Source organism: Larus michahellis, chromosome 1 (genome assembly GCF_964199755.1).
Source record: "Larus michahellis chromosome 1, bLarMic1.1, whole genome shotgun sequence".
Classification (NCBI taxonomy): Eukaryota; Metazoa; Chordata; class Aves; order Charadriiformes; family Laridae; genus Larus; species Larus michahellis.
In genome coordinates, this window is record NC_133896.1 from 191,448,472 (window position 1) to 191,474,124 (window position 25,653).

The window sequence follows — 25,653 nt, forward strand, 5'->3', positions numbered from 1 at the left end:
TTACTGTAATTGTTTTAATTCTAATTATGAACCAGAAAATTAGACTGTTCTCCTGTTTTTAAATAAGTTAATGAATGTAAAGGAAAAGCATGAACAAATTAATATTGTGAATCTTAAAAATACTAGTGAATTTTTATTCTATACCATAGTTGCACTCATGTTGGTTTTATTTTAAATGCAGAGCCTTGATAGCAATCTCACTAAAACTAGTTGCTTTACAGGCGAATGATAAATATGTGCATGTAGCAAGAATCCTTACATACAAATATTTTTGCTTTTTTCTAAGAGGTTCAGAAAAATCTGAAAATAAATGTGCTTGTTTGCAGCAGTGATCTGCCTTCAAAATATAAATATGTGATTGCAGGCAACAGAGTAGATTCTTACAATCTGTGAATCAAGGCACTGGGGATTTCAATCTCATTGGGTTAAAATCCCGAAGATGCTCGAAGCCTGGAGAATTTCTTACATTAAACACAATCGTAAAGCACAGTGTTAAAAGTAGTATTTTAGTTAGGAGTCAGATGAATGTCAGACTGAGAGATGGTCATGAAGGATTTGTAATTTCTATCCTGTTCTACGTCTGTATAGCTATTTTTATAGATAGGTCTATGGTTCTTCCCGTGTCATAGAAAAGCTGTATCGACCGCCTCCAGCTTCTTGAGTACCTGAAACACCAGAAACAGCTAAGCTGCCGTCTCTGGAGCGACCGAAGGCCCCTGGAGGATCTCTAACGCGGAGGCTGCCAGGGCTCATTTATGTGAGGGAGCGGCGCTGAGCGCCTCGCCATGAGGCCCTTTCTCCCTCCGCCACCTGCCACCTACAGCCGAGACAGTCGGACGTCGCCGCTGCTTCCCACGCTGCCTCCTCAGCTTTGGCTCCCTTCAGCTGTAAAGCCGACTCTGAGAGGGCGGGAGACGCGGGGAGACAGCGCCGGTACCTGCCCCAAGCCCCGCGGCCCCGCTGTTACCTCAGGGAGCCACGCCCCGCCCCGCCCGCGAGCCACTGCCCTCGCGCCAGTTGCCGGGACGCACGCAGCGGAGCCGGCTCCTATTGGCTAGCGCGGGGAAAGGAGAGCGTTCATTGGCTGAGCCGGCTGGCGCGGGCAGATTCTCCTTCCGGGTTCTGAGGCGCGCCGAGCCGGTCTGTGTTTGGGGCGGGGGGGGGGGGGCGCGGTCGCCGCTCCCCGCCGGCGGGCGGGGTGGGAGCGGTCAGCCGTCCCGGAAGTGACGGCAGAGGCGGCTGGGGGTGACGCAGTTTTCCCGCGGTTTGGGCAGCGGGGAAGGGGTGGGGAGCGGAGCGGTAGCCGGCGGCCCGTCGTTACTTGCCGCCCGCGGTGGGCGCTCGAACGGCGGGGCCCCAACGGCAGCGCCCTAAAGGCCGCCCACGAGCTGGTCTCCATGCCGCCCAAAGTCTCCCGCAGGGCGGGAGCCGCCGCCAGGAGCCAACGCGCCAGCCCTGACAGCGGCTCCGCGCCGCCACCCGCCGCCCCCCGGTAAGCGCTGCCCGGGCCGGGCCGGGAGAACGGTGGGGTTGCGCTGGCGGACTCGGGCTGCGCTGCCCCGAGGGTCCGGGTCGTGCCTCCTCTTGGGGTTCTGCGCGGGGTGGGGCGGTGTCACCCCGGGGCGCCCGGCAGCAGCTGGTTGTTCCTCCCCCCCGTAGCTCCGTGGCCCGGTGTGTAGCCGGTGTGCTGCGCAGAGCTCCCGCTGGCTATGTCTTTCGCTTTTCCTAGGCTCGAAATAGGCGAAGCTGAGTTCGTGGCGCTCTGTGATGCTCTGAAGGTGTCGGACGGCGTGAGGGAGAAAGCGTGGAAGACGTACGAGAGCTTATCGGCGGTGGACGGAGCTCTGGTGAGTACCTGCCGCTTGAAACTCACCCCTCTGCGGTGGCGTCTGCCCTGTGCCCCAGTTGAAGTATTAAGCTATAACTTTGCTGGACCGGGAGCCAGCACAAGCCTTGGTTGCAGGACTCGTATGACTTTATTTTTTCCAAGTACCGTTAGACTGAAGTTGGATGTTGCTGTGTGCGTCTGTATAAACTGATTCCTGCATATCTACCTTTTAAATGTTTTCCAGTAAAGGTACGGACTCAAGAATTCTTTTAGGCTGCTAATAAATGATAGTAGAAAACAATACCATGTGATCAGCTGATTCCTCAAACCACAAGTTATTTCAAATATGCCTGAGTCAGCTTTATACAGGTCATCTCATTGAGTGTTTCTGTGTATTTCTTTCTGCTGTATCCTCCTTTATGAGGCTGCAGAAAGGATCTGGAGAAGACTGTTGCAGAGAAAGGATGTTTGTATGTTAAACTTTTTTTCTAGTGCATTATGTTAATCTGTATGTACTTATCGTTGAGGTATTTCCGTTCAAAGTTAGTCATTGGGCATGTGTAAACAGATTAAAATGTTATGCCCTTTCCTGATTCCCCCCCCCCTTCAGTGTATTACTGCTGTCTCAACAAGTTGACTTGGAGAACAGCTACAATACAATTAAATCATGACCGAAGCTTTATTATACAGATCTGAATTAGATTTAAAATACCTAGCTGAGATATTATTCCTACTACGTGGACTGGCATCCATGTATATATTGCGACTTCTGCTCATTCTTCTGCAACCTGAGCTGACCTGCCACAGCTCTGCTGTCACTAATAATACCTTGTTGTCTGTGGTTTTTAAACCCCAGTATGGGAATACCAGCTCTTGATGCATTTGAGTTTTGCAACGCAATACAGTAACAGCATGGGAGAGAGACTGTGTACGGCTTTTTCAGTAACAGGTACGGTTTCTGGCCATGGATGTTCCCAGGGAACATTTACTTAAAAGCATAGTCGAGCTCCTCTGTATGAACCAAAACAGGAGTAGTCAGTTCTATTGAGTGAAAATACCAAGTCAGGGTTCAGTATAATTCTGCACGTTTCACTCCCAGGTGAAATTTTGTTTTGATTATTCATTATTTCATATTTCATTACCTAGCAGTGATCAGATAAGGTACAGCATTTGAAGCCCTTCCTTTCAGTATCTAAAGATGACCTCCTTTACCTATTCAGAACAAGGCAATGATTAGATCTTCATTATGACATAGCTAATATTTATTGTCTTGCAATTAAGGCCTAGGCTAAGAGCCTTTCAAGGTATGGGAAAAAGTCTACATTACATTGCAGTTCAATCCAAGGCCTTTTCCTCAAACTTTCTGATGCGTCAGTAAGGTGTTCAAGTGAGGAAGCTGGGAAGCACCTGCCTCCACAGGGACCTGGCAGGCACTGGAGTTGCTACTTCTACCTGAGACAACTGCAGGCTTCATTTGGGTGTGAAGTCAAGCAAATTAACAGCCTGGCTGATGGCTGCTTCTCTGTCCAAGTCAAGCTGTTATCATGGGTAGCCTGGCTTCCCGTGATGGTGCTCTGTTTTGGGTTGCAGGGACTCAGGAGGGGGCTGTATTTAAATGCCCACTCCATTATCCCCTTTGGTAATGGTAGTGCGTTGGAGGGGCTGTCCTAGGGTTTATCCTGCAAGCACCAGCTCTGTACGTTTAATTCAGTGTGGTTCAGTGCTAACCTGTTCAGTTCTGAACTGGAACAGAAGCTGTGCATGTAGCAGCTTTCTCTTCTCAAGCAAAAAGGGAACTTGCAGGACACCACTTGAGGCAAATACCTGCCAGAATGCTTCTGTTTAACCCTGTAGTTGGTTTGGCTTGAGGAAGCTTAAATCACCAGACCACTGATGGAAACAGAGGTAGCATCTAATGATCCCACTCTCAAGCCATTTACAGAGCGTAAAGACCTGAAACCTTACTTTCCGTGGTACGCTGGCCTTGTTTTTTGTGGTTGATCTCAGAATTGTGCCTGCCGAGCCTCTGAGGATGTGGAGGGGACTTGCAGTGCTAACTAGGAAGTGGTGTGACCCAGACATTAGGTACTGTGGTAACTGGCAGGGATCCAGGGTGCAAATGTGCGCCTGGACCTAGTCTGAACACCTGCTGTATCCTTGCTTAATGAATATTTAGTGACTTAAAGTGAAAACCTCTATTAGTACTGGCCTTTTTGGGTCACTTACGGCATGTGTAATCATGTGCAAAGAGCAAACAAGGTATATGCAGCTTAAAAGTATAAAACAATTATTTTTTGGCACATGCTGGGATGTAGTGACCTATCCTAAGTGTGCCTGTGCTTCAGTGAGAATCCTAAGGAGTCTTTGCTGGCCAGGCAGGCATCAGTCAGGAGGAGAAAAGTTGGTATCTGCTACTCCCTGGAATGAATCCTCTCTGCCTACGCCTGCTGAAGCCACTGGCACCACCACAGCTGGCTGAGTTGCTGCTTTTTTTCCTTCAGGATGTCACACCTTTCCACGCTGATATTTTTACTTTTGAATCTTTGAGCTCCTAATGATCCTACTCCTCTCTCTGAAATTTCACCTTCCTTATCTTGCGTAGCTCTGCACTGTAGCTTTTCTTACAGTGCTGTCAACTTAGCTGTTGCAGCAGATTGTTGCAGCAATTTGAGTCAAGGATACACAGCTGCACGCTGTCACAGCTGGGCCTTGAATCCTTGAAAGAGCTGAACCCCTGTGAGAGGTGTGGAGGAGGAGAAAGGTGACAGGAGAGAGATGGTTACATGATTTTTCTGGAAAATGAGGCTGACTTCTAGTTGGAAAAACTAGATCTGCAGAGAGAGAGATTGTTCAAAGCACTACAACTGTGTTAAAAATGGTGGTGTTTTCCTTTGTAGCTGGAGAGCATTGAAGTTTTCCTCTCTGACAGCCAGAGTTTAATTACGCTCTTCTATAATAAAATCATAACTCAAAATCTCTTAGACAAAACCTCAAACACTGGTTCCAGAAACGTGGTACTGAATCAGTGCTGTTGGTATGTGGCGTGAAGGAAGGTATCTGATGCATGACCAGAAAGATGTCTTATTTTTAAGTTCTTTTATATCCGGTGAACTCCTACACAAGTTAGTTATAAATGGGGAAGTGTGTATATAAATACGAGGTTTTGCATTAGTGTCATACAAAGACTTTTGTTCTTTCTATCATTTCTCTTGTTTACCAAACCAAAGTACCTAGGTAGAAAAAAAAATGTTTTAGAGTTGTAGTTTTTACTGTCTTAATTTCAAGACCCTTAAACACCAACAGTTGTTGGCTTAAAAATTGGCTCTGATGCTTGCTTTTCTTGTACTACTTATTTTTTGTAATTGTCCCCAAATGTGTATTATGAATCAATAGTGTCTGTAAATTCTAGGTGGAATAAATAGATTTAGTGGAATTACTAATGTACTTTGGTGAGCAGCATGTGATTGATGGTGTAAGGAAGACTAGGAGAGGTTCAGAAAGCCATACTGATACTGGTAGGAAAAAGTTCAGGGCATTTGTTATGTTCTGCTATTGTTTGTTTTGGTAAAGAACAACAAAATGAGAATCTGAAGCAGAATATTGGGTGATGTAAGCAGGAAAAAGAAACTTGTGTGAATTGTTGCTTAATATAGTGAAAAGAACTGATGTGAGGAACAGACAACATAGTGACTAAATTAAAACCAAACTTCTGCAAAGAAAACTGGAGTGGTTTAGGAAACTGATAGAAATTGGAGCCTGCCAAGGACCTTGAGGCATAGGGTCTGGTGTGCTTCAACCTCATCAGCCCAACTTGCCGCAGTGTGCGGCGTGTGGGTAGGAGCTTCATTTTTTCTTTGCTGTTCATAACACTGTTTGGGAAATGTGACCTACTGTTCTCCTGCTGCTGCTCAGCTGTTCAGACTCATGAATTCCTGAGTCATTTTTATCAAGCGTCTGTCTAACCTGCTATTAAAAAATTCTGATGATGAAAGATCTGCAGTCTGCATACTTAGTCGTTCCAAGTTTGACTTTCTTTTCCCATGAATTATTTTCCCCCCCAAGTACTACACTAATCTGTTTCTGTGTTATAATTCAAGCCAATGGTGACTATTCTGTACCACATGGACATGAGAATGTATTATTACTGCCTGATTTTTCTCCCTTCCCCTCTCTCCCCCTGAAAAACTCTAGGGTCTGAAGGTGTTTGTCATCTTTCTTTGTTTCTAATTGTGCATCTTACGTTCTGAAATTTTCTCCAACTGGTGACTTACACTGGTATGCAGATGCTGCAGAGCACTTGGTTCGCACAGAAGTTGAACTGTGTTCTTAGTGAAGAGAGCTTAAAAGATGAACTGTATCTTAAGTGGAGGAATGAAATAATGAGTTCTTAAATATAGCAAGGTTGCTCTGTACAGACCAAAAAGTTAGTGATCAGCGGGTCAAATGTTCCCAATCCATAAAATTTTACATTTAAATTAAATCAGTTCCTTTTGGTTGCAGTTTCTTACGAAAAAGAAAACACTGTAGTTGGTAAACCACCTCATCCTCATGTTAAAAGACACACAGAGGCTTCTTGCTTTTGGCAAAAGCATGAAACATATGAGCTAATAAAGTCTTGTCTGTCTAGAGCTTTGTCTTTTGCAGCTAAACTGAACCTGCATCCACTGAAGCTTTGGATGGATGAGCAAAATTACAGCTATTTTAGGATCCTCTGTTATTAAACAAAAACCAAAGAGCTACTGAAAGTCCCAAAGCAAACATAAATCATCACTATGGCCTCTTGCTGGTGATATTCAGTATCTTAGTAGCAGGTGCATTGCATGTGTGTGTTGTGCCCTTGTGCTTCAAAGGCATAGCTAACTGGCATACGGTTTCTTTTTTTACTCATCTTCTGCCCATCCTAGGGACAGATTGATGTCCCTTCCAGCCTCGTTAAATGCAAGAAAAGTGTAATGGGAAGTTTTCATATCAGAAGAACTATTTTCATGGGTTCAGTACTTTTCATTGACTTCCATTACTTTTAGCTAGTTATTATATTTGAATTTGATTTGATCTGTTGAGAACTAATAGAAATCTTCCATTCCAGACGGTGTTCAGTAGAAAATCTAAAACTGTTATTGCTGAAAAATGGAGGATCTAACTCTCTTTACACAGAACTTCTTATATGTAGACAGTGGGTACAGTATTCACTTTCACATTTTTTTTTTCTAGGAAACTTTTCCTGCAGGTTTTAATTCTGATCAGGTTTCTATTGTGAAAGCTTCTTGATTCTTTTTTCCTGCCTTTTCCCCCCACTGTAATCATAAACATACCTGTGAATGTTTCTCGTACCATCTAGCTAGTTCTCTGTATTGATGAGGATGTGGTAGCTAACGCTTCCAGTAAGCCAACAAGTTACACATCTTCACCTTCAAAAATTAGGGTTTTGGTGTTTATGGTGTCACATCCTAGACCCCATTTGATTCAAATACTCATCCGTGTTTGCATATTTCTCATGTACGTCTCTCTTGACCTTCTTTTACACAACATCATTTGAAGTTTCTATTTCTGGATACTTTTGTAGGCTGTTATCAAAACTGTTACCAGTGCTGACAGAATAATAAACATTTCTAACTGCAAGCGAGAACTGAGACTTCCTGTGACCATCTCCTCCTTGTGACCAGTATAGCACAGGAGAACTTTGTGAGGTAGAGAACAGAAGTTTTTTCTGTCACTGCCTTTAACACCTTGCAACAACATACAGAAAGAAGAGAGGCAAGAATCACATTTCAGAATAGTTCGGTTTGATGAGCGTTTGAAGCCTATGACTTCTCCAGGCTGTTTTCACTAGATTTAGGCAAACTGATGATCTGCTAAAAATAGATTAAATAGTAGTAATAGTAAGTCCAGAATGAGAAATAAATATTTTGAGAGTTTGTAAGAGTTTTAGATCTTTTCCTGTAGAAAACTACATTGATTTAACTGAACTGACCTGCATTGCTGGAAATTATAGCATTGATTCCTCAGAATCCTAAATAAAAAAAGAGAGAACTCTATGTAGACTGCTAGCTGGTAAATAATCTTTGAGTTAGTGATTAGTAGGTTTTGATTCTTGATGAGTTGAAATAAGGTCACTGGAAGTCATCTTATTGAAACTGACTGACAGCCAGGGACAAATGTTGATCCATCATTCTGCCTGTTTTCTGTAGTGGTGTTGTATCAACAAAGATCTTGAGTCAGACTGTGGTCAAGAAGAAAACCCTCAGAAATGAATTTCTGGCTGTGAATTCATCTTGCCTCCATTCCCATGCCCTCAAGTCCATCTGGGATGAATTGTCTGGCTTTGGCTGTAAACAAACCATTAATTTGTGTCATAGGATCGGCTCCCCTGGAGTTATGACACTGGCAAAATAGTTTTTGTTCTGTGGTCAGCTTTAACTCATTTGTGTAGGAAAGAACTTGAAAAATGTCTGTGAGCTTTGGGAGGGGAGGGATATGAAGAAGAGAATGCTCCAGAGCCTGACTTGCCAGGAAGACCTTTCTTTATATCTTCTCCCCTTCTCCTACCCCATGATATTTATGTTTTATGTATTAAAATCACTAAAATCTTCATGCATGGGTATGGGCAGATAGTCTTATTTCCTGAGGAAGCTGCAGTTTACTTGTGTCTTTGGGTGTGTTAACCAGCAGTAGCTGGTGGAATAGTCCCAGTCTGGTGTTCTTTCATGTTTTCCTCTCTTCCTTCCCTCCGCTCATGTTAAGAGGCAAGCATGCTCAGGTGCTGCTCACCTTTTCTTTGCTACTAGAAAAAATATCATAATCTATTCGTTTATCCTGTGTAATGTTGTGTAATTTTTTTTTTTTGTTAGGCCAGCAGTCATCCAACATCTTTTGTCTGGTGCCCAAAGCATTGTGTAAGACCAGCGGTGGATATGGGTGTAATCCCGATATTAGAGTTTGACTCACCGTAATGGCTTGAATCTAGTGGATTGACAGGCTGCCTCTGATGCTGCTATCTTGTTTAATGGTAGAAATGAATGAGTTGTTACCCCAAACCGTGCTGGATAAGGAGTTTAAAGATTATTCTTGCAAAGTCAGACCTCACTTTTACCAAATAAACCATTGTTATAGCCTTCAGGCATTCATCCTCCCAGGGTAGAGAGAGCGAAGCTGCCAGAAGAGCTAGGCTTGTTTGGTTAGGCAGCAAACCAGGAACAATTTCACCACTTCCTAGCATGCGGTCCTCCTGCCCTACGAGATGTTGTATTTACAGAGCCGTGTCATGGTCCAAGTTTGCAGGAGCATAAAGTGAAAGGAACTTATTCATTAAACAAAGTCAGCTGACCCAGTGTCAGTGGTGTCCTCAGTAAGTAAGTAGTCATCCTCCTTCTTGGTAGGTCACTAGCTAGCCTTAACCTTCAGAATTTTTTACAGTACATCACAGACGTACTAATGCAGGAAAATAGACATCCCCATCCTACAGGACATTCTTGTTCTTGTGTGCCTGGTAGCTTGTTGTACCTGTCAGCAAAGGATTGTTGAGACTGGCTGAGAGGGTGGGGGCACATCTTTTAGCAAAGCCTTTCTTCTGTGCAAAACCCCTTCAAGAGCAATTTTTTTGCCTCATCTTTGATTTGCTGGTAGTATATGGTGGTACGCTAAAGATCTAGAAAATTAGGGTCTCCAATAAACAGAGAGGCGGGTGAGTATTTGATATTAATACCCATTACTTTATCATCAAATGTATCTCAGTCTGTTAATAACTTCTTTCAAAATAATTTTCTGTTGCACAAGGTGTCACCATTCACAGAAATGCTCAAATAGGAATGCAGGAAGAAAGTAGTGACTTAAACAGTGGACAGTTACCACATTGTTGAAGGTGGCTGGTTACTTTAGCATCCAAGCCTGTGCTATAACTCCTATCAATTGTACAAACCAATGAAACTTTTCATTCTTTGGAGGAGGCCCCAGTCAGTCTTCGTGGATGTATAAACACCTGGTCTTAAGGAAGAAGCAGAGCAATTGAGAGAAAAAAAAAAAAAAAGGTGTTAGTGAAATTGTTGTTGTGTCATTTATGGGCATGACAATCTATTTGTCATGGTTACACTGCTGAGTAAGCGAGGACACAAGCGGGTGCTGAAGATGCAGAGCCTTTCAGGATAGTTTTGGAAGACCACATAAGATGGAGGGAGCCACCTCGGGTACAGTCTCATTCCTGTGGCCTTTTGGGAGTATTTTCTAGAGTGAACTGGCCCCTGTGGCTCACGCTGGTGTTGTCTGGGAGGCAGCTAGGTGGAGTGATCGGGGAAAGGATAAAAAAGTAGGCCAGGGAGTGGGCTAAAACTAAGCAGTGTAGAAGAGCAGAGTTTGGTATTTCAGTTCCCTTGGGGGTCTGTTTTCACCTCCATCCTCTAACAGATGTCACATCCAACCTAGAGCTGCTGAGAGACGTGCTCAAATGCTGCTCCTTTGCTGAAGCAGCTGTGAGCCTTGTTGGCATTGGAGATTTTTTTACATGGATGGCAAATGTCCCAAGGCTACTTATAAGTTTGCTGTTTTAGGAGTCTTGCAGGACTGCACCCACACCTAGTTCTGTCTCCAAAATAGCTTTGTTCCCAAAACCTGTGGTTTGGGGTTTTTTTTGTGTGTGGTTTTTTTTTCTTCTATGCTTCTACAAAACATTGCTCTTTAGAGGTTTTCTGTTGAGTTGCTGTTTTGGTGAAAGGGTACCAGCATCCCAGCTGATGCCTGGCCAACTCCAAGTGACCAGCTTGTGAACTGTCAAGAGTGAACTCGGTGTGGGTGGCACATCTGTCATGGCAGGATGGCTTTTCTTTGGTGAAGGATGATGGTTTACAGCTTGTACCTTATTTCTAAGCAGCAGAAGACAGACCTTAAGTGTAGATGTATGGCCAGAAAATGCCTTGAAGGTGCTTGTTACTACCGTGCTTTACTCAGAGATGTGTTTGTGATTCAGCTGTGATAGGTGGTTGAGACCTAGCTGGAGAATAAAGTTTCACAAGTATTTATTACCTGTCCTTGTAATGATTTTATATTTATTTCTTATGGATTCTCTCCTGATTCCTTAACCTTCAGTGTCTTGTTACGGTCAAATGTAGTAACTTTAAAAAAAAAATAAAAAAAAAATCATGGTTTCCACTTTCCATAGACCTTGCATGGAACCAAAGCTTCTATTTCGATGCTTTGCTGAATTGTGTGGGTAAAATTGATCTTGTACTCTAGGAATAAGATTCGAAGTGCTTGGTCTTTCATATGTAATGTAAAAAGTGTAATGGTTTTCAGTTATCAAATAATTGGCTATCATAGTCAAATGTTTGCTTGAGGGTTTTTTGTTTTACCATTTCTAATCTAGTTTGGACAAATTAATGCTTTCCATATATTACCCGCTTTTATTGCATAATAAAAACAAAAACTGTTTTCTCTTTTTCTAAAAGGCTTACAACAAAAAGAAAAAGGAAACATGGGGAGTCTGTATCTTTATTGTAGCAATTGATCTGGATGAAATGACATTCACTTTCACAGAGCTTCTGAAAAGTATAAACATAAGGTAAGTGATTTTAATTGTGAATTTAGACTTCAACAATTAACTGGTCAACATTTTTATAAAGACAGCGTTTTTAAAAGCATTGTGAATATTTGTGCGTGTTAGGCTAGTTGATTTTAAAGTAAAGGTTACTTATGGGAATTATGAATATTCTGGTAAACTATGAGTCTTGCCATCATATTTTAATTGAGGGAACAATGATACTTGTTTGATTCAACTGTGATTGGCTTTGATTTTATCATACAGCTGATTCCTGTTCATGCTCAACCTAAGTTTTCATCGGTTTAACTTGGTGTGAATTACAGTTAAAATATTTTCCTTTCTTTCCCTGTATCAAGATTTTCTGTAAAACCTTTTTTCCAACACGAGGCTTATGCTAAACAAAGAAGTGGAAAAAATATTACTCTTCAAGTAGTTTGCCAACATGCTGCTCTTTTTCAAACATTTTAATGCCGGTCTAAGTTTTGTACTTTTGTACATGCTTTTTGCTAGCGGATTGTTACTGTTATGAACTTAGTGAATATAGAATATAATACAAAAATTAAGATTGTAGAACAATATCTGCTTTTAAGGTAAATGTAGGTGGCAACAGCAATAAGCATACCCTTGTGTTAGGTTTATCTAAGGAAAGAATTCCAGTGCTATCTGCCCAATAACTGTGCCATGCATCGAAAGCATGTGCAGGAGCAGAGCCTTCAGATGCTCCAGGGTAGGAGGCTGAGGCAGAACAGCAGGCACATCGTGGCAGTAACCCCAGTCTTGGGGTTAAATATCCTTTTCTTGGAAGCCATCAGTTACGATTAGACTGTTCCGTGCTGCTCCTGTCTCGCGTTGTCTCCCAGAGCAGCGGTCAGGTCCTATGTTTTGACTTAATCTCTTCAGCCTTGACTGAACTGTAATTGTGTGGATGAAATCTAATTGCATTTGTGCAGCGATGTTCCGTGTGTTCCACCTGACTACAGACCAACTTGTGCTGCAAACTGAAAGAGACTTTTTCCCTTGGGGTTTCAAGTAAGCTATTACTCTGCCAATTTTTATTTTGGCAATACTCAATTGCTTGTTAGCCCTGGGCTTTTTTTGTCAGCTATAACGTCAATCTGGCAGAGATTTCTACCAGTCATCTTACCCTCTAGAGCCACACAGATATATTGGAAAGATTTTTCATTCCACGGTAAAAAAATTCCCAAATGATCTTCTGACTGTTTTTATATTCTGTTTTTTAATCTGACAAAGATCAAAAAAATCTCTCAGAATCCTATATTCTGATAAAGGTTCAAAATATATGTGATATAGTAGAAATAGCTCAATATATTTGATAGCTTCCTCCTCCTTAATTTTTAGTAATCTGCTCATTTTGGTTATGAAGAAAACAACAAAATGCTTTCTTGATGGCCATAGTATTACATGGGTGAGTAGGGAAAACTTTAGTCCCCTGTGTAATAGTATTTCCAAAGGGTCATGTTGTCCTTGCCTCCAGTGCCTGTTGAAAGACTTGGAATTTCATATAATTTGATGCATTCATCTCAGTTTTCATTCCTAGGTCCCTCTTTAGCATGGATGGAGCAAAGGTTCATGTTCTTAGAGCAGTAAGAACATTTCCGAAGTAGAACTTTTCGCTAGAACGGAAGAGTCAAGATATCTGTGTTGGATATTTGTTGTGGTTTATACTGGCAAAGCAAAGAAGAAAGATGTGTCTAGTTAGCAAATTCTGACTTCCAAAGATAATATCTGTGCTAGCCAAGAAAGTTCTCTTTCTGTAGTACAGCCCATGTCGCGAGAGGCCTGTGCTACCTAGTTGAGCAGTTTTTCTACATCTGGAAAATGTAAAGGTGGTACATGGGGCTCCAGGTAAGCAAGTAGTGTTTTCCAAAGCAAGGTTCTTGGTCACTGCTAGTTGCAGTAAGAATATGTTGGACTCCAGCGAAGTAAGGCAGTGGGTTTTGGTGGGGTTTTTAAAGAGCTATTGCGTAATTGTCATTCTCGGTTATGACAATCTGGCATCTTTTTTCCTTTTTTTCAGCATATGCACATTTTTTCAGTTTCTGAAAGAGGTGGATGTTAACATGGATACTGTAAGCACTAAAGTTGATAGCACTGTATCAAGGCTGAAAAAGAAATATGATGTATTACTTGCACTCTACCACAAGTTTGAAAGGTAGTATACATTTTTCATTTTGAAATTATGAATGCTTTATGGCTGTCAACATTTAAGCATTTAGATTTTTCAAACTGTGTATTAGAAGAACCTATTTAAACTCTGTGTGCTAATATTTACAGAACAGTGAAATGGAACTGTTTACGTGCATTGAATAAACATGTCTTACATTTTACTCCATAACTATTACAATGCTTTATTAAAGAATCCCCTTGTTGCATTACAAACAATAGTAAGAGCAGCATGACAAGTGGTTGCTAGTCCCTTTGTGAAGCTTTTTGCAAATAAAAGGATTGGTTTACTATCTAATACTTTTTCTATTTAAGGGACTTCCCATTTCTACCTGCCCACCCATCCCCAAATCCTGATCCAAGAGTTTCTTTCTAAAGAGTTCTGGAAAGGAAAAAAACACAAATAAGATAGTCTCTCTCTCACAGATCTGGAACTGAAGGCTGCTTGTTCCAGCATATAGGGGTGTTGCAGAGCCTGCTCTGTTAGCAGTTCTCACTTGTAATCAAGGTAAACCTTTCCAAGTGGTTTAGCTGACCGTACAACAAAAATGGAGGGGTATTCTCTCCGTACAGAATAAATTGAATGTCCTTATGGCAGAGTGCTAAGAGCTTTCTGTGTGTGACTCGAAAATCAGGAGATTCTCAAATGGATGCTTTTTTTGAGTTGCTGTTACTCCAAGGTGGTAAGTTGCTGTGCTCTATGCTTTAACATGAAGACAGAGATGATAAAGGCTTTGGGTCCTTTTACAGGCTAATGTGTGCTAGCACAGATGAGTATTGGCAAGGTCTGGTATCTTCTGAGGCAATTTTTAATCACTCTGTGAAATTCTCTGTAGCATATGCTAGTAGAAAACTGTTTCATCTTACTAATGTGTCATTCCATGATGCTTGTATTACTCGATCCCGTCGCTTCAGAGCGCTGTGGTATTTTCCAGCTACAGGAGCCTGAGTCATTGTAATGTTTTGTCTTCCAAACCACAAAAAGCTCTCAAATATTGCTTAAATGACCCTTGAAAGGACTAGCAGGTCACTCCTTGGTAGTTTATAGAATCAAGGCACAAATGTGATATAAGTTTTATTTGTCTTTTCAAAGTCCAATCAATCACACTTACTGTTATCCTGGGTAATGTGTATATCACAACATTTTTGTAAAGTTTATAGTTGCCTTAAAGCTGTAAAGCTCTATGAAAGTTGTAAATAACTTGTTTTTACTCATTGCAAGTCTCTTCTGAGCTATAAAAGTGTCATTGCCGATTTACACAGGCATGTTTTGGTTTTTGCTTACTTTTTCAAAACTTGAATTGCAGTAACGTTTTTTTTAACATAAGGATTTGAAATTTGTGGGTTTCCCCTGTTTTATTTTTGAATAAACTGAATTTATTTATTGAAATGACACGCACCTAGAATAATTAGGAAGAAACGTTTATTCCAAGGCTTGCAGTGACGCTGCAGAAAAGAGTAAAGGTTTTAAAATGCCCTTTTATAGAGTGTTCTGCGCAGCTGTAGCGCATACTTTGCTGTGTTTTACAGGCCACCAAGTAACAATGTACATACAAATCCTGTCTTTCTGGAAGAAAACAATAACAAATTTTATTATACCAAATTAAAATTGTTCTGCTATGCAAGCTTTGACATAAACATGCAAGCAACAGCATTATTTCAGCTCTGGCAGGGCTTTAGTTCGTTTGTTGTTTATTTGTTTTCCCAGAGTCAACATTTTTTTTTTTTTTGAAGTTAGAATAATGTTTTGTGAACTGGCATATTTTTTACTACACTGAAGTCAAAGATATTACACAGTTTGCTTTCAGAAAAGTGTTTAAAAATAAGAATTTATTTGTATTTTCCAGGACTTGTGGCCTTATTTATCTGGAACAACCTAGTAGTGAGTAAGTTTGACTTTCCTAAATTGTGTTTGTCAAGATAAGATGTAAAACGTGTCAGAATTTTATTTTTTAACCCATTAAGATTGATCTAAGTCGTAGTATGTCATGTGTTTGGTTTAGGTTTAGTGGGGACTTTGAATTTCAGTGAGAGATGATGAAAGCCTCAGAAGTGATATGTATATATGTATATTTGATCACTTCCTCCATGAAGGATCGCCACCTGATGGCGGGTGTCTCGGCATGGTGGAAACGAACATTTGGAGAGTGAGCTTCCTAATCTTAGCAACAAATGAGTGGATGAAAAGATGCCTTAGCAACTCCCAAATGAGCTTGAGTTCATGCTGTGACTGGAGAATAGGGCATTAGTCAAAGACACAAGAGAGAAAACAGCTCGTAACAGTTAAGTGAATTATCCTCATTCGCTTTCTTTTCCAAGGATGATACAGGTATATCCTTATTCTTAAATGGCTTTACAGAGATTATTTTTTTCAAATGTGTAGCCATAATTACATAGGGAATGGAATGAAATAATTAATAAACTTTACTATATGGGGGATGTTGCATGTTGTCCTAAATTCTTCCAGAGACTGAAGAATGTTTTCAGAAACTATACTTTGAATTATTACAGAGCTGTTCATGCAAAAGCTTTAATTTTGTCTCTACAGGATTTCTGCTGAACTCAGTTCTGTATTAGTCCTAAAAAATTACTGGATTACTTTTTTGCTGGCCAAAGGTGAGTTTTGATTAAAAGGCAGTTATTTTATTAAATATTGTTGAAGTGAGTTTGTGGGTTTGGTTTATGTGTCCAGTATGAGACTGGCATCCTTATTACAGATGTCCATTGTACAGGCCCACGATGTTTTGATTGTGTGGCTTTTGTAACTACTCAGTAATACTTCTTTCTATACAATTTGGATATTCTTTTAACTTATATTACTTCCTGTGTATATAAATATATATTTTTTTTTAAGCTTTATAAGAATTTTTTTTTTTTTTACTTTGAAGATTGGTATTCTGTATTTGAGTCTGTTCTGAGGTACTTTATTAAAATACTGGCAGATTATAATGGATGATTACTTGAAAAGACTGGTGGAATTTTTTAATAGGCTTATATAAGAGAATGATCAGGTGCAAATCAGGGCCTGTCCCCCCAAGAAAGTGGTAGGACAATTAACCCAACTGAAGTGCATCTACACTAATGCACGCAGCATGGCGAATAAGCAGGACGAGCTGGAGGCCATCGTGCAGCAGGGAAACTATGATGTGGTTGCCATCACGGAAATGTGGTGGGAAGACACACACAAGTGGAGTGCTGTAATTGATGGCTACCAGCTTTTCAGAAGAGATAGGCAAAGGAAGAGAGGTGGTGGGGTGGCCCTCTATGTTAGGGGCGGTTTTGAATGTCTAGAACTCAACAGTGTGAATGACAGTGTTGAGTGTGTATGGATAAAAATCAAGGGGAAGGCCAACAAGGCAGATATCATGATGGGAGTTTGTTATAGACCCCCTAATCAGGATGTAGAAACCGATGAAGTATTCTATAAGCGGCTGGCAGAGGTCTCGCGATCATCTGCCTTGTTCTTGTGGGGGATTTCAACTTCCCAGATGTCCGCTGGGAATACTACACAGCAGAGAGGGAACAGTCCCGGAGGTTCCTGGAGTGTGTGGAAGACAACTTCCTAACACAGCTGGTGAAGGAACCTACTAGGGGAAGTGCCCTACTGGACCTACTGTTTGTTAACAGAGAAGGTCTTGTGGGGGATGTAAAGGTTGGAGGTTGTCTTGGGCAGAGTGACCATGAAATGATAGAGTTTTCAATTCTTGGTGAAGGGAGGCGGGGAGCCAGCAAAACTGCCACCTTGGATTTCTGAAGGGCAGACTTTAGCCTGTTTAGGAGCATGGTTGAGAGTGTCCCTTGGGAGGCAGTTTTGAAGAGCAAAGGTGCCCAGGAAAGCTGGTCATACTTCAAGCAGGTGCTCTTAGAAGCACAGGTGAAGGCCATCCCCATGTCCCGAAAGACGAGCCGACGGGGAAGAAGGCCAGCCTGGCTAAATAGAGAGCTTTGGCTGGACCTCAGGAAAAAAAGGAAGGCTTACATTCTCTGGAAAAGGGGCTTAGCAACTTATGAGGATTGTCAAGATATAACAAAGCTATGCAGGGGGAAGATTAGAAGGGCCAAAGCTCAATCAGAACTCAGCTTGGCCACTGCAGTTAAAGATAACAAGAAGAGATTTTTCCAGTATATCAACAGAAAAAGGAAAACTAGGGAAAATGTAGGCCCACTGATGAATGAGACGGGTGCCCTAGTGGTGGAAGACACAGAGAAGGCAGAGTTACTGAATGCCTTATTTTCTTCGGTCTTCACTGATAAAACCGTCCCTCACGAATCCCATACCCTGGAGGCAAGGGGGAAGGTCGGGAGAGAGGAAGATTTTCCCTTAGTTGAGGAGGACCGGGTCAGAGACCACTTGGCCAAGCTGGACATTCATAAATCCATGGGCCCTGACGGGATGCCCCCGCGAGTGCTGAGAGAGCTGGCAGATGTTATCGCTAGACCGCTCTCCATCGTCTTTGAAAAGTCATGGGGAACAGGAGAGGTGCCTGAGGACTGGAGGAAGGCTGACATCACTCCAATCTTCAAAAAAGGCAAGAAGGAGGACCCAGGGAACTACAGGCCGGTTAGTCTCACCTCTGTCCCTGGGAAGGTAATGGAGTGACTCATTCTGGATGTCGTCTCCAAACACATAGAGGAACAGGAAGTTATTGGAAGTGGTCAGCATGGATTTACCAAGGGCAAATCATGCCTGACCAATCTGATAGCTTTCTATGATGTTATAACGGGTTGGCTGGATGAGGGGAGAGCCGTAGATGTCATCTACCTTGACCTTAGCAAGGCTTTTGACGCTGTCTCCCATAACATCCTCATTAGGAAGCTGAGGAAGTATGGGCTAGACAAGGTGACAGTGAGGTGGATCGAGAGCTGGCTGAGTGACAGAACTCAGAGGGTTGTGATCAGCGGCACAGAGTCCAGTTGGAGGCCTGTAACGAGTGGTGTCCCTCAGGGCTCAATACTTGGTCCAATTTTGTTCAATATATTCATTAATGACCTGGATGAGGGGACAGAGTGTATCCTCAGCAAGTTTGCTGATGATACCAAGCTGGGAGGGGTGGCCGACACTCCAGAGGGCCGTGCTGCCATCCAGCGTGACCTGGACAGGCTGGAGAGCTGGGTAGAGAAGAACCTAATGAGGTTCAACAAAAGCAAGTGTAGGGTCCTGCACCTGGGAAGGAAGAATGCCAAACACCAGTATATGTTAGGGGCGGACATGCTGGGAAGCAGCTCTGAGGAGAAGGACCTGGGGGTCCTGGTAGACAGCAAATTATCCATGAGCCAGCAGTGTGCCCTTGTCGCCAAGAAGGCCAATGGCATCCTGGGCTGCATAGGGAAGACTGTGGCCAGTAGGTCGAGGGAGGTCGTTCTCCCCCTCTACTCTGCACTGGTGAGGCCACAGCTGGAGTACTGTGTCCAGTTTTGGGCTCCCCAGTTCAAGAGGGACAGGGAACTACTGGAGCGAGTCCAGGGTAGGGCAACCAAGATGATTATGGGACTGGAGCACCTCCCTTATGAGGAAAGGCTGAAAGAGCTGGGACTCTTTAGCCTGGAGAAGAGAAGGTTGAGGGGGGACCTGATTAATGTTTACAAGTATCTAAAGGGTGGGTTTAAGGAGGACGGAGCCAGGCTCTTTTCAGTGGTTCCCAGCGACAGGACAAGGGGCAATGGGCACAAGCTAGAACATAGGAAGTTCCGTTCAAATACACGGAAAAACTTCTTTACGGTGAGGGTGACAGAGCACTGGAACAGGCTGCCCAGGGAGGTTGTGGAGTCCCCTTCTCTGGAGATTTTCAAGACCCGTCTGGATGCAGCCCTGAGGGATGTGCTTTAGGCAATCCTGCTCTAGCAGGGCAGTTGGACTAGATGATCTCTAGAGGTCCCTTCCAACTCGGAAGATTCCGTGATAACAAATATATAAATAAATTAAATATAATAGTAGTATACTACTGTAAGTCCCTGAAATCATGCATATTACAATTCTTCCTTGAAAAAGCTGAAGTTCCAGTTAAACCTGAGTGGTGAAAAAATTATAGTAGTCCATGGAGTCCTGTCTCTTTGTACTATTCCTACAAAAAAGAATTAATCATGTATCTTAATTGCTGCTTACTCCAGAGCTGTGTTATCAGTGAAGTGTACACATCTTTGCCATCAGAACTGGTCTTGGATCAGCTGAGCTCTGTGGAGCTTTTTTCACTAGAATTCTCCATGTATAAGCATAAAGCAAAACTCACAAAGTTTTTCTAGCCTACCTTTTAATTGAGAATAAGGAAAGCTAAAATCTACCAGCAAACAACTGAAGTCACAGGATGCTTGGGTGATGCTTGCTAATTCTCATAGAAAATAAATACAAAAATTGCACAAGTAGTGGTCTAGCTGTTCTGAATCGCTGTCGGCTTTCCAAACTTTTCATCGTGATGCATGCCATCTTGGAATGACCCTGTAGATCTTCTCTGGCATATGAATTGTAATTTGGGAACAGCTGGAATAATGTAGTTTTAAAAGTGCTTTTCATGCTAATATTTATGTGACTTTAAAGTAGTGTCATATAAATTTGGCAGGCTGAACATACAGTGTGATAGCATGTTTTGAATTTCTCTTCACTATATACTAGCCACTCCTGCTTTCTGAATACTTAGCAGCTTTCACAAAGCTTGTCTAAGACCACAAAAAAGAAAGTGGGGAAGAATTGCACAGAAATAGGAGGTACGTGTAGGTAAAATAGTCTACACAGTTATTCCACTGTATAGTAAAATGAAAAAGAAATTAGGAAGAAGCACTGAGAGGTAGGAATTTTGTGCACAGTAAATTTGTTTATATGCTATCTCTGAAGCAACAAACCTCTTGAGAACCACGAGTTTTAAAATCAGAATGGTTTGGGTTGGAAGGGACCTTAAAGATCATGTAGTTCCAACCCCCCTGCCATGGGCAGGGACACCTCCCACTAGACCAGGCTGCCCAAAGCCCCATCCAGCCTGGCCTTGAACACTTCCAAGGATGGGGCATCCACAGCTTCTCTGGGCAACCTGTTCCAGTGCCTCACCACCCTCACAGTAAAGAATTTCTTCCTAATATCTAATCTAAATCTCCCCTCTCTCAGTTTAAAACTGTTGCCCCTCATCCTATCACTCACTACACTCCCTATAAGGAGTCCTTCTCTCCTGTAGGCCCCCTTTAGGTACTGGAAGGCCACTATAAGGTCTCCCTGGAGCCTTCTCTTCTCCAGGCTGAACAACCCCAACTCTCGCAGCCTGTCTTCACAGGAGAGGTGCTCCAGCCCTCGGATCACCTTTCTGTCCCTCGTCCGGACTCTCTCCAACAGGTCCACGTTCTTCTTGTGCTGAGGGCTCCAGAGCTGGACACAGTACATGATACAAAATAAATAGCCTTTAAATAACACTGGCATCTTGTTTGTGTTACAATTGTGTACAATTAGAATTTCTGAATTCTAATTGTAGTGTTTTATTAAATGGACTTCCAAATCTTTATTTTTTCAAAATTACTTTTAGAAGAAGTAAAACATCTCACAAAGCTTTTCTTTACCTTTTTAAACATTTGCAGGTAAAGTCTTGCAAGTAGAAGATGACCTGGTGATTTCTTTCCAGTTGTTGCTGTGCGTCTTAGATTATTTTATCAAACTGTCACCTCCTGCTATGCTCAAGGAACCATACAGTAAGGATTTCAGTTTTTTGTTCACTAAAGTAGAAAGTAAATTGGTTAAATTTCTATTAGTGTCATGCTAACATTCATAATTAACATAATAAAATTTCTTAAGCTTGTTAAAATGGATTTTTTGATGTTTTAGTTCAATTTAGGTGATAGTGAGCTTGAATTAAATAATCTGAATGTGGCAGTGTATTTAATATATTTTTTTTTTTCCTATTGCTGCTATCCATTTGCTATGTCCTCTGCCCACACAAGATGTTCAGGGGCTTGTTAAAACAGCAGTTCTGCTTTGGTAAAAGAATTCAGGTTCTGTATAGATGACTGAGAACTATTATTTAGGCTTGCTTTGAGTTACAAAAGGAAAAGATGACGCTATGACTCTTATTTCATTGACGTAGAGCAGTATCATGACAGCAGAAACGCACAAGATACTGGACTATACAGACTTTTAAAAAGACATGTAAAAGGAATATACAGTGGATAGAAAAGCTTATTGCAGTGATAGCTCAAAATAAAGCAGTAGAGGTAAAAAGTGGATATTACATCCCCTTTGTTATTAGCAAGTGTCTCATCTTTATTTTAAATAAAAATATAACAAGTCTTCACTAGAGAAACTTCTATTCAGCAGTAACTCTTTGTACATTCAGTTTTTATACCAAAAACTTGGAAAACGTCACTAAAATGGCAGGGAAAGTAAGCATTTACGGTAACTTTCAAAGATAGAATTCTATTTTTGTTAAATACTTTCTTCTGCAAGCTATGGAATTGATATACTGAAGCATTTGGAGCCACAGTATGTAGAAAACAATTTTTTGATACTGATTAGTTTATCCTCTGCTGAGTCCGAATGCGACACTGGTATTTGTAGCGTAAATCTACTTGCTTTATTTCTGTGTTTCACAACTAAATTTCCAGTTGGGTTATAATGTCATAGAATAGATGAAATATTCATTGCTGTATTCTTTAAATTCTATGTTTTGGAGGATATTTATCTGACTTAGTAATTATTTGTCACAGGTAAGAACAAGCAACCTCACTTTTATTCTAACGCCAGTACAAATTAAGGGTGGGAAAGGGTGGGCTTGCGGCAAGTAAATCCTTGCTCTTCTCCAGTACTATTTTGAATTTAAATTTGTCCTTCATAATAGGGCAGACAGATGCTACTGCCTATTTCAGAAGTTATACATCAGATCTTTTTCAAAGAACACTGAATTGAAACTCTGTGTTCACAATGATTTATTTTTTTTTTAGTGAAACTACGAAGACTAGGAGCTTGTTAATTAGAGACAGTTTGGTTCTGTGCATTGTATCTTGAAAAGAAACGCTGCCACTCCAGATGAAGTTGCAAATACGGGTATCACTGTCATAAGTGTGAAACATTAGATTTCTAACTTGAAGCTGTGTGATGTGTGCAGATGCTTTGTAAACTGTCAAACAGCACTTCATTCTTTTAGCAAATAACACAGTGTATTGTTCAGAGCCTTGTGACCAAGAGGCTTCACGTTGTGTTAAATGATGTCAAGCTTTTGATCTGACTGAGGCTGAGGGGATTAAGATGCAGCCACCTGACCAGTGTAGTTTGTCAGATTCTCTCAGAACAGTTATGAAATACAAATGAAGTTACAGATAAGAACAGCATGCTGATTACAGTGTCAGTTTTAAACCAACAATATTTAATGGTATTAAGGTGTGTTGTTTATATAATTCACATATTTCAAGCTGGCAATATTGAGGCCGTCTACTTTGAGCTTAACAAAATGAAGTATTTTTACCTCACTGAATTAAGGGGTTTTGATGTCGTCTTCAAGGTGAACTTGTTTTTTCCTACTTGTTTGCCTGGAAGTACTTGGGGAAAGGGGGAATTCCCAGCAGAACCATATTCCAGGTTCCCACCAGCACTTAAGTCCTGCATTGACTTTATTAACCTTCAGACACGTAGAGTGAAGTTACTTTTTCAGCTCCTTGCTTTACGTTTCTGTAAAAATAGAAAAAATAGTTACTGATCTGTGAAAAGATAAGGGTTTCCTAGCTTTGCAAAACAGCTGCTTATTCAAAGCTACTTACAAAAAGGGCTATTAAATTCTGTGTTGAATAGCTTTTTAAAAACAAAATGTCCAAAAGCTGATAAAGGAATTTAAAAATTAGTTTTCTTTTTGTATAGGTTTTCTGTAATGAAGGTTTCTTACCCAGCTGAACAGATGAAAAGGGAAATATTTAAGAAGAGGACCTGAAAAATCATATAAAAATTTAAATCTCTTCTTTCTTAAGATGACTCTAACCTTGTGATGGTTCTGACTATCTTTCCAGAGTCTGCTGTGACTGCAGTGACTGTTAATGGTTCAGCTCGCACTCCAAGAAGAGGTCAGAACAGGAGTACACGTACTTCAAAGCAAACTGATACCGATACAAAAGTTATTGAAGTCCTTTGTAAAGAGCATGATTGTAATTTAGATGAGGTAATGCCCGTGTTTTAAAGTCTGTTAGATCTTGCTGCTAAACCCCATCTGGATTATGCATTTTTTTAATGGTCTTTTTGAATCTCAATACTTGTGCCTGCTTAACTGTTCTCTCATGTTCAGTAGTGAAGGTATTTTACCTTCACATTCTGTAGTTTCTCTAGAAAGTAGTTTAAAAAAGCAAAAAAATCCCAAACCCCAAACCAGCCCTTTGATATGGATAATAATTTTGCTGGGGAAACTGAACTGTGAAGAATGCAGTATGAAGTTATAGACTGATCACTGCATGTGGATGCTGGGCTGCTCTGATGGGGTTTCACAGCTGCATCCCGTGATAAGAAAATGTACACAACAAGCACATTGCTTCTGCATGGGATCTTAACCCCATTCTCCTTCTCCTTTGCTGATAAATCCGTTCCTGTGCAAAGAGGGCTGACTTTTTGAATATCCAAGCAGATGTTGGAAGCAGAAATATAAGAGGGCTGGGAGGAGTGCAGTTCTTTCCCAGTTTAGTCATGTAATGTTCCAGCAATGGATTACGTGCTGCATGCTGACGTAATACTATGTTTTGGATATGTAAGCAATTTCATTTTTGCTTTATTGAAAACAAAACACAGTGCGTTACGGAAGTGTCTCATTTAGTTTCTTGATTTAAAGATGTGAAAGCAGTGTATGCATGGCTGCCTCTGTACATTGCTAATATTGTGTTTTTTCTTTTTTTTTTTTTTTTTTTAGGTCAAAAATGTGTATTTCACAAGCTTTATACCTTTCTTGAATTCTATTGGTATTGTAACTTCAAATGGTCTACCAGAGGTAATTGGAGGAATTTAAGACAGTTCAACAACAGTACTTTACTTTGTGCCAAATTGCTTAAGATTCCCTTTACACATTGATGAAGTGCTAATAGGAGGTTCTGACATCTAGGAAAATGCATTGTTTTTCAGGAATGTAGTGTAGCAGGGATTCCAGTATTCATGGACTATATTTAGCTTTTACATTTGAATTCAATAAATTACTTTCCTGAGGCTGAACCAGTGCTTTTGCTCAAAGCAAAACATGACACAAGAGTTGCATATCCATGATCTTGGTGAGGCCATTAATCTAAAATACAGCTATTACAATATCAGGTCTCTGAGGTCAGTCTATAAATGCATACAGTCTTAAATTACACACCTTAATTTAAATATAATTGAGACATGTTACTGTACTCGTCTTGGAGAGAGGTCCGAAAGATTAGGCTCAGCTTCACAACTGGCAGAGTTTGGACTGCTGTGTCCATGTAGAATTACTGTCATCTTACTGAGTTGTAACCTGGATGCAGGAGACTGCTTTTATGCAATAGCATGCAAGAATGCACCTTAGTACGTAACTCCTTGCAATGTATTTACATCCATCATTCTTGAAAGAGTAGGTTTAGCTGTGTCACCAATAGATTTGGTAACCTGAAAATAAGCAGCTCTGGAGCTTATCAGACTGAACATCTGTGAGATTCAGCCAAGTATATGTTCTGTTCAGTTTCATAGTGGGTTGGGTGGGGACAAGATACAAGACCTACTAAAGACCTTAATCTCTTCCAAAATGAATTTCAGGGTATCAAGAGTCTGTTTAGACTTTTTAATTTATGGGTGTATGTAGTATACCCGTACTGTATGGGTATACTGTATGGCTGTATGGGCTTCCAGGCAAAAGTTGTTACGCAGCTTATTCACAAATCAATAAGGGTTCTCATCCAAGGCTGCTCAACTTAAGCATAGTATCAAAATTACCAGTCTAAGGCTCTACTGTTGAAAATTGTATAAAAGGATGTATTTGAAGAAAAATCCAGTCACACAATCCTTGTTCCTGAAACTTGAGTGCCTGAGGGGATGTTATAAAACAAAGTAGAAGGTTACAGAGGTAGTCAGTTCATATATGTAATCCAACTAACCATCATTCATAGCTGAGATCATCAATACAGTAGCTAGTAATATGGGACATTTAAATTGACTTTAATTTTCATT

At 41.1% G+C, this 25,653-nt stretch overlaps 1 protein-coding gene across 4 annotated transcripts in view; it reads left to right on the forward strand.

Annotated features, from left to right (window-relative positions):
* Positions 1–1,237: 1,237 nt before the first annotated feature.
* RB1 (RB transcriptional corepressor 1) overlaps positions 1,238–25,653 on the forward strand; it is an 83,801-nt gene continuing 59,385 nt past the window's right edge. For 3 of the 4 annotated variants that reach the window (XM_074565673.1, XM_074565701.1, XM_074565691.1), the window contains exons 1-9: positions 1,238–1,492; positions 1,730–1,847; positions 11,263–11,375; positions 13,393–13,527; positions 15,386–15,424; positions 16,087–16,154; positions 21,093–21,203; positions 23,505–23,653; positions 24,389–24,466. In XM_074565673.1, coding sequence (XP_074421774.1) covers positions 1,398–1,492; positions 1,730–1,847; positions 11,263–11,375; positions 13,393–13,527; positions 15,386–15,424; positions 16,087–16,154; positions 21,093–21,203; positions 23,505–23,653; positions 24,389–24,466 — 906 coding nt within the window. In that variant the 5' untranslated portion in view covers positions 1,238–1,397. Of the gene's footprint in view, positions 1,493–1,729; positions 1,848–11,262; positions 11,376–13,392; positions 13,528–15,385; positions 15,425–15,700; positions 15,821–16,086; positions 16,155–21,092; positions 21,204–23,504; positions 23,654–24,388; positions 24,467–25,653 lie in introns of those variants that run through there. The other variant, XM_074565683.1, reaches the window with a different exon arrangement.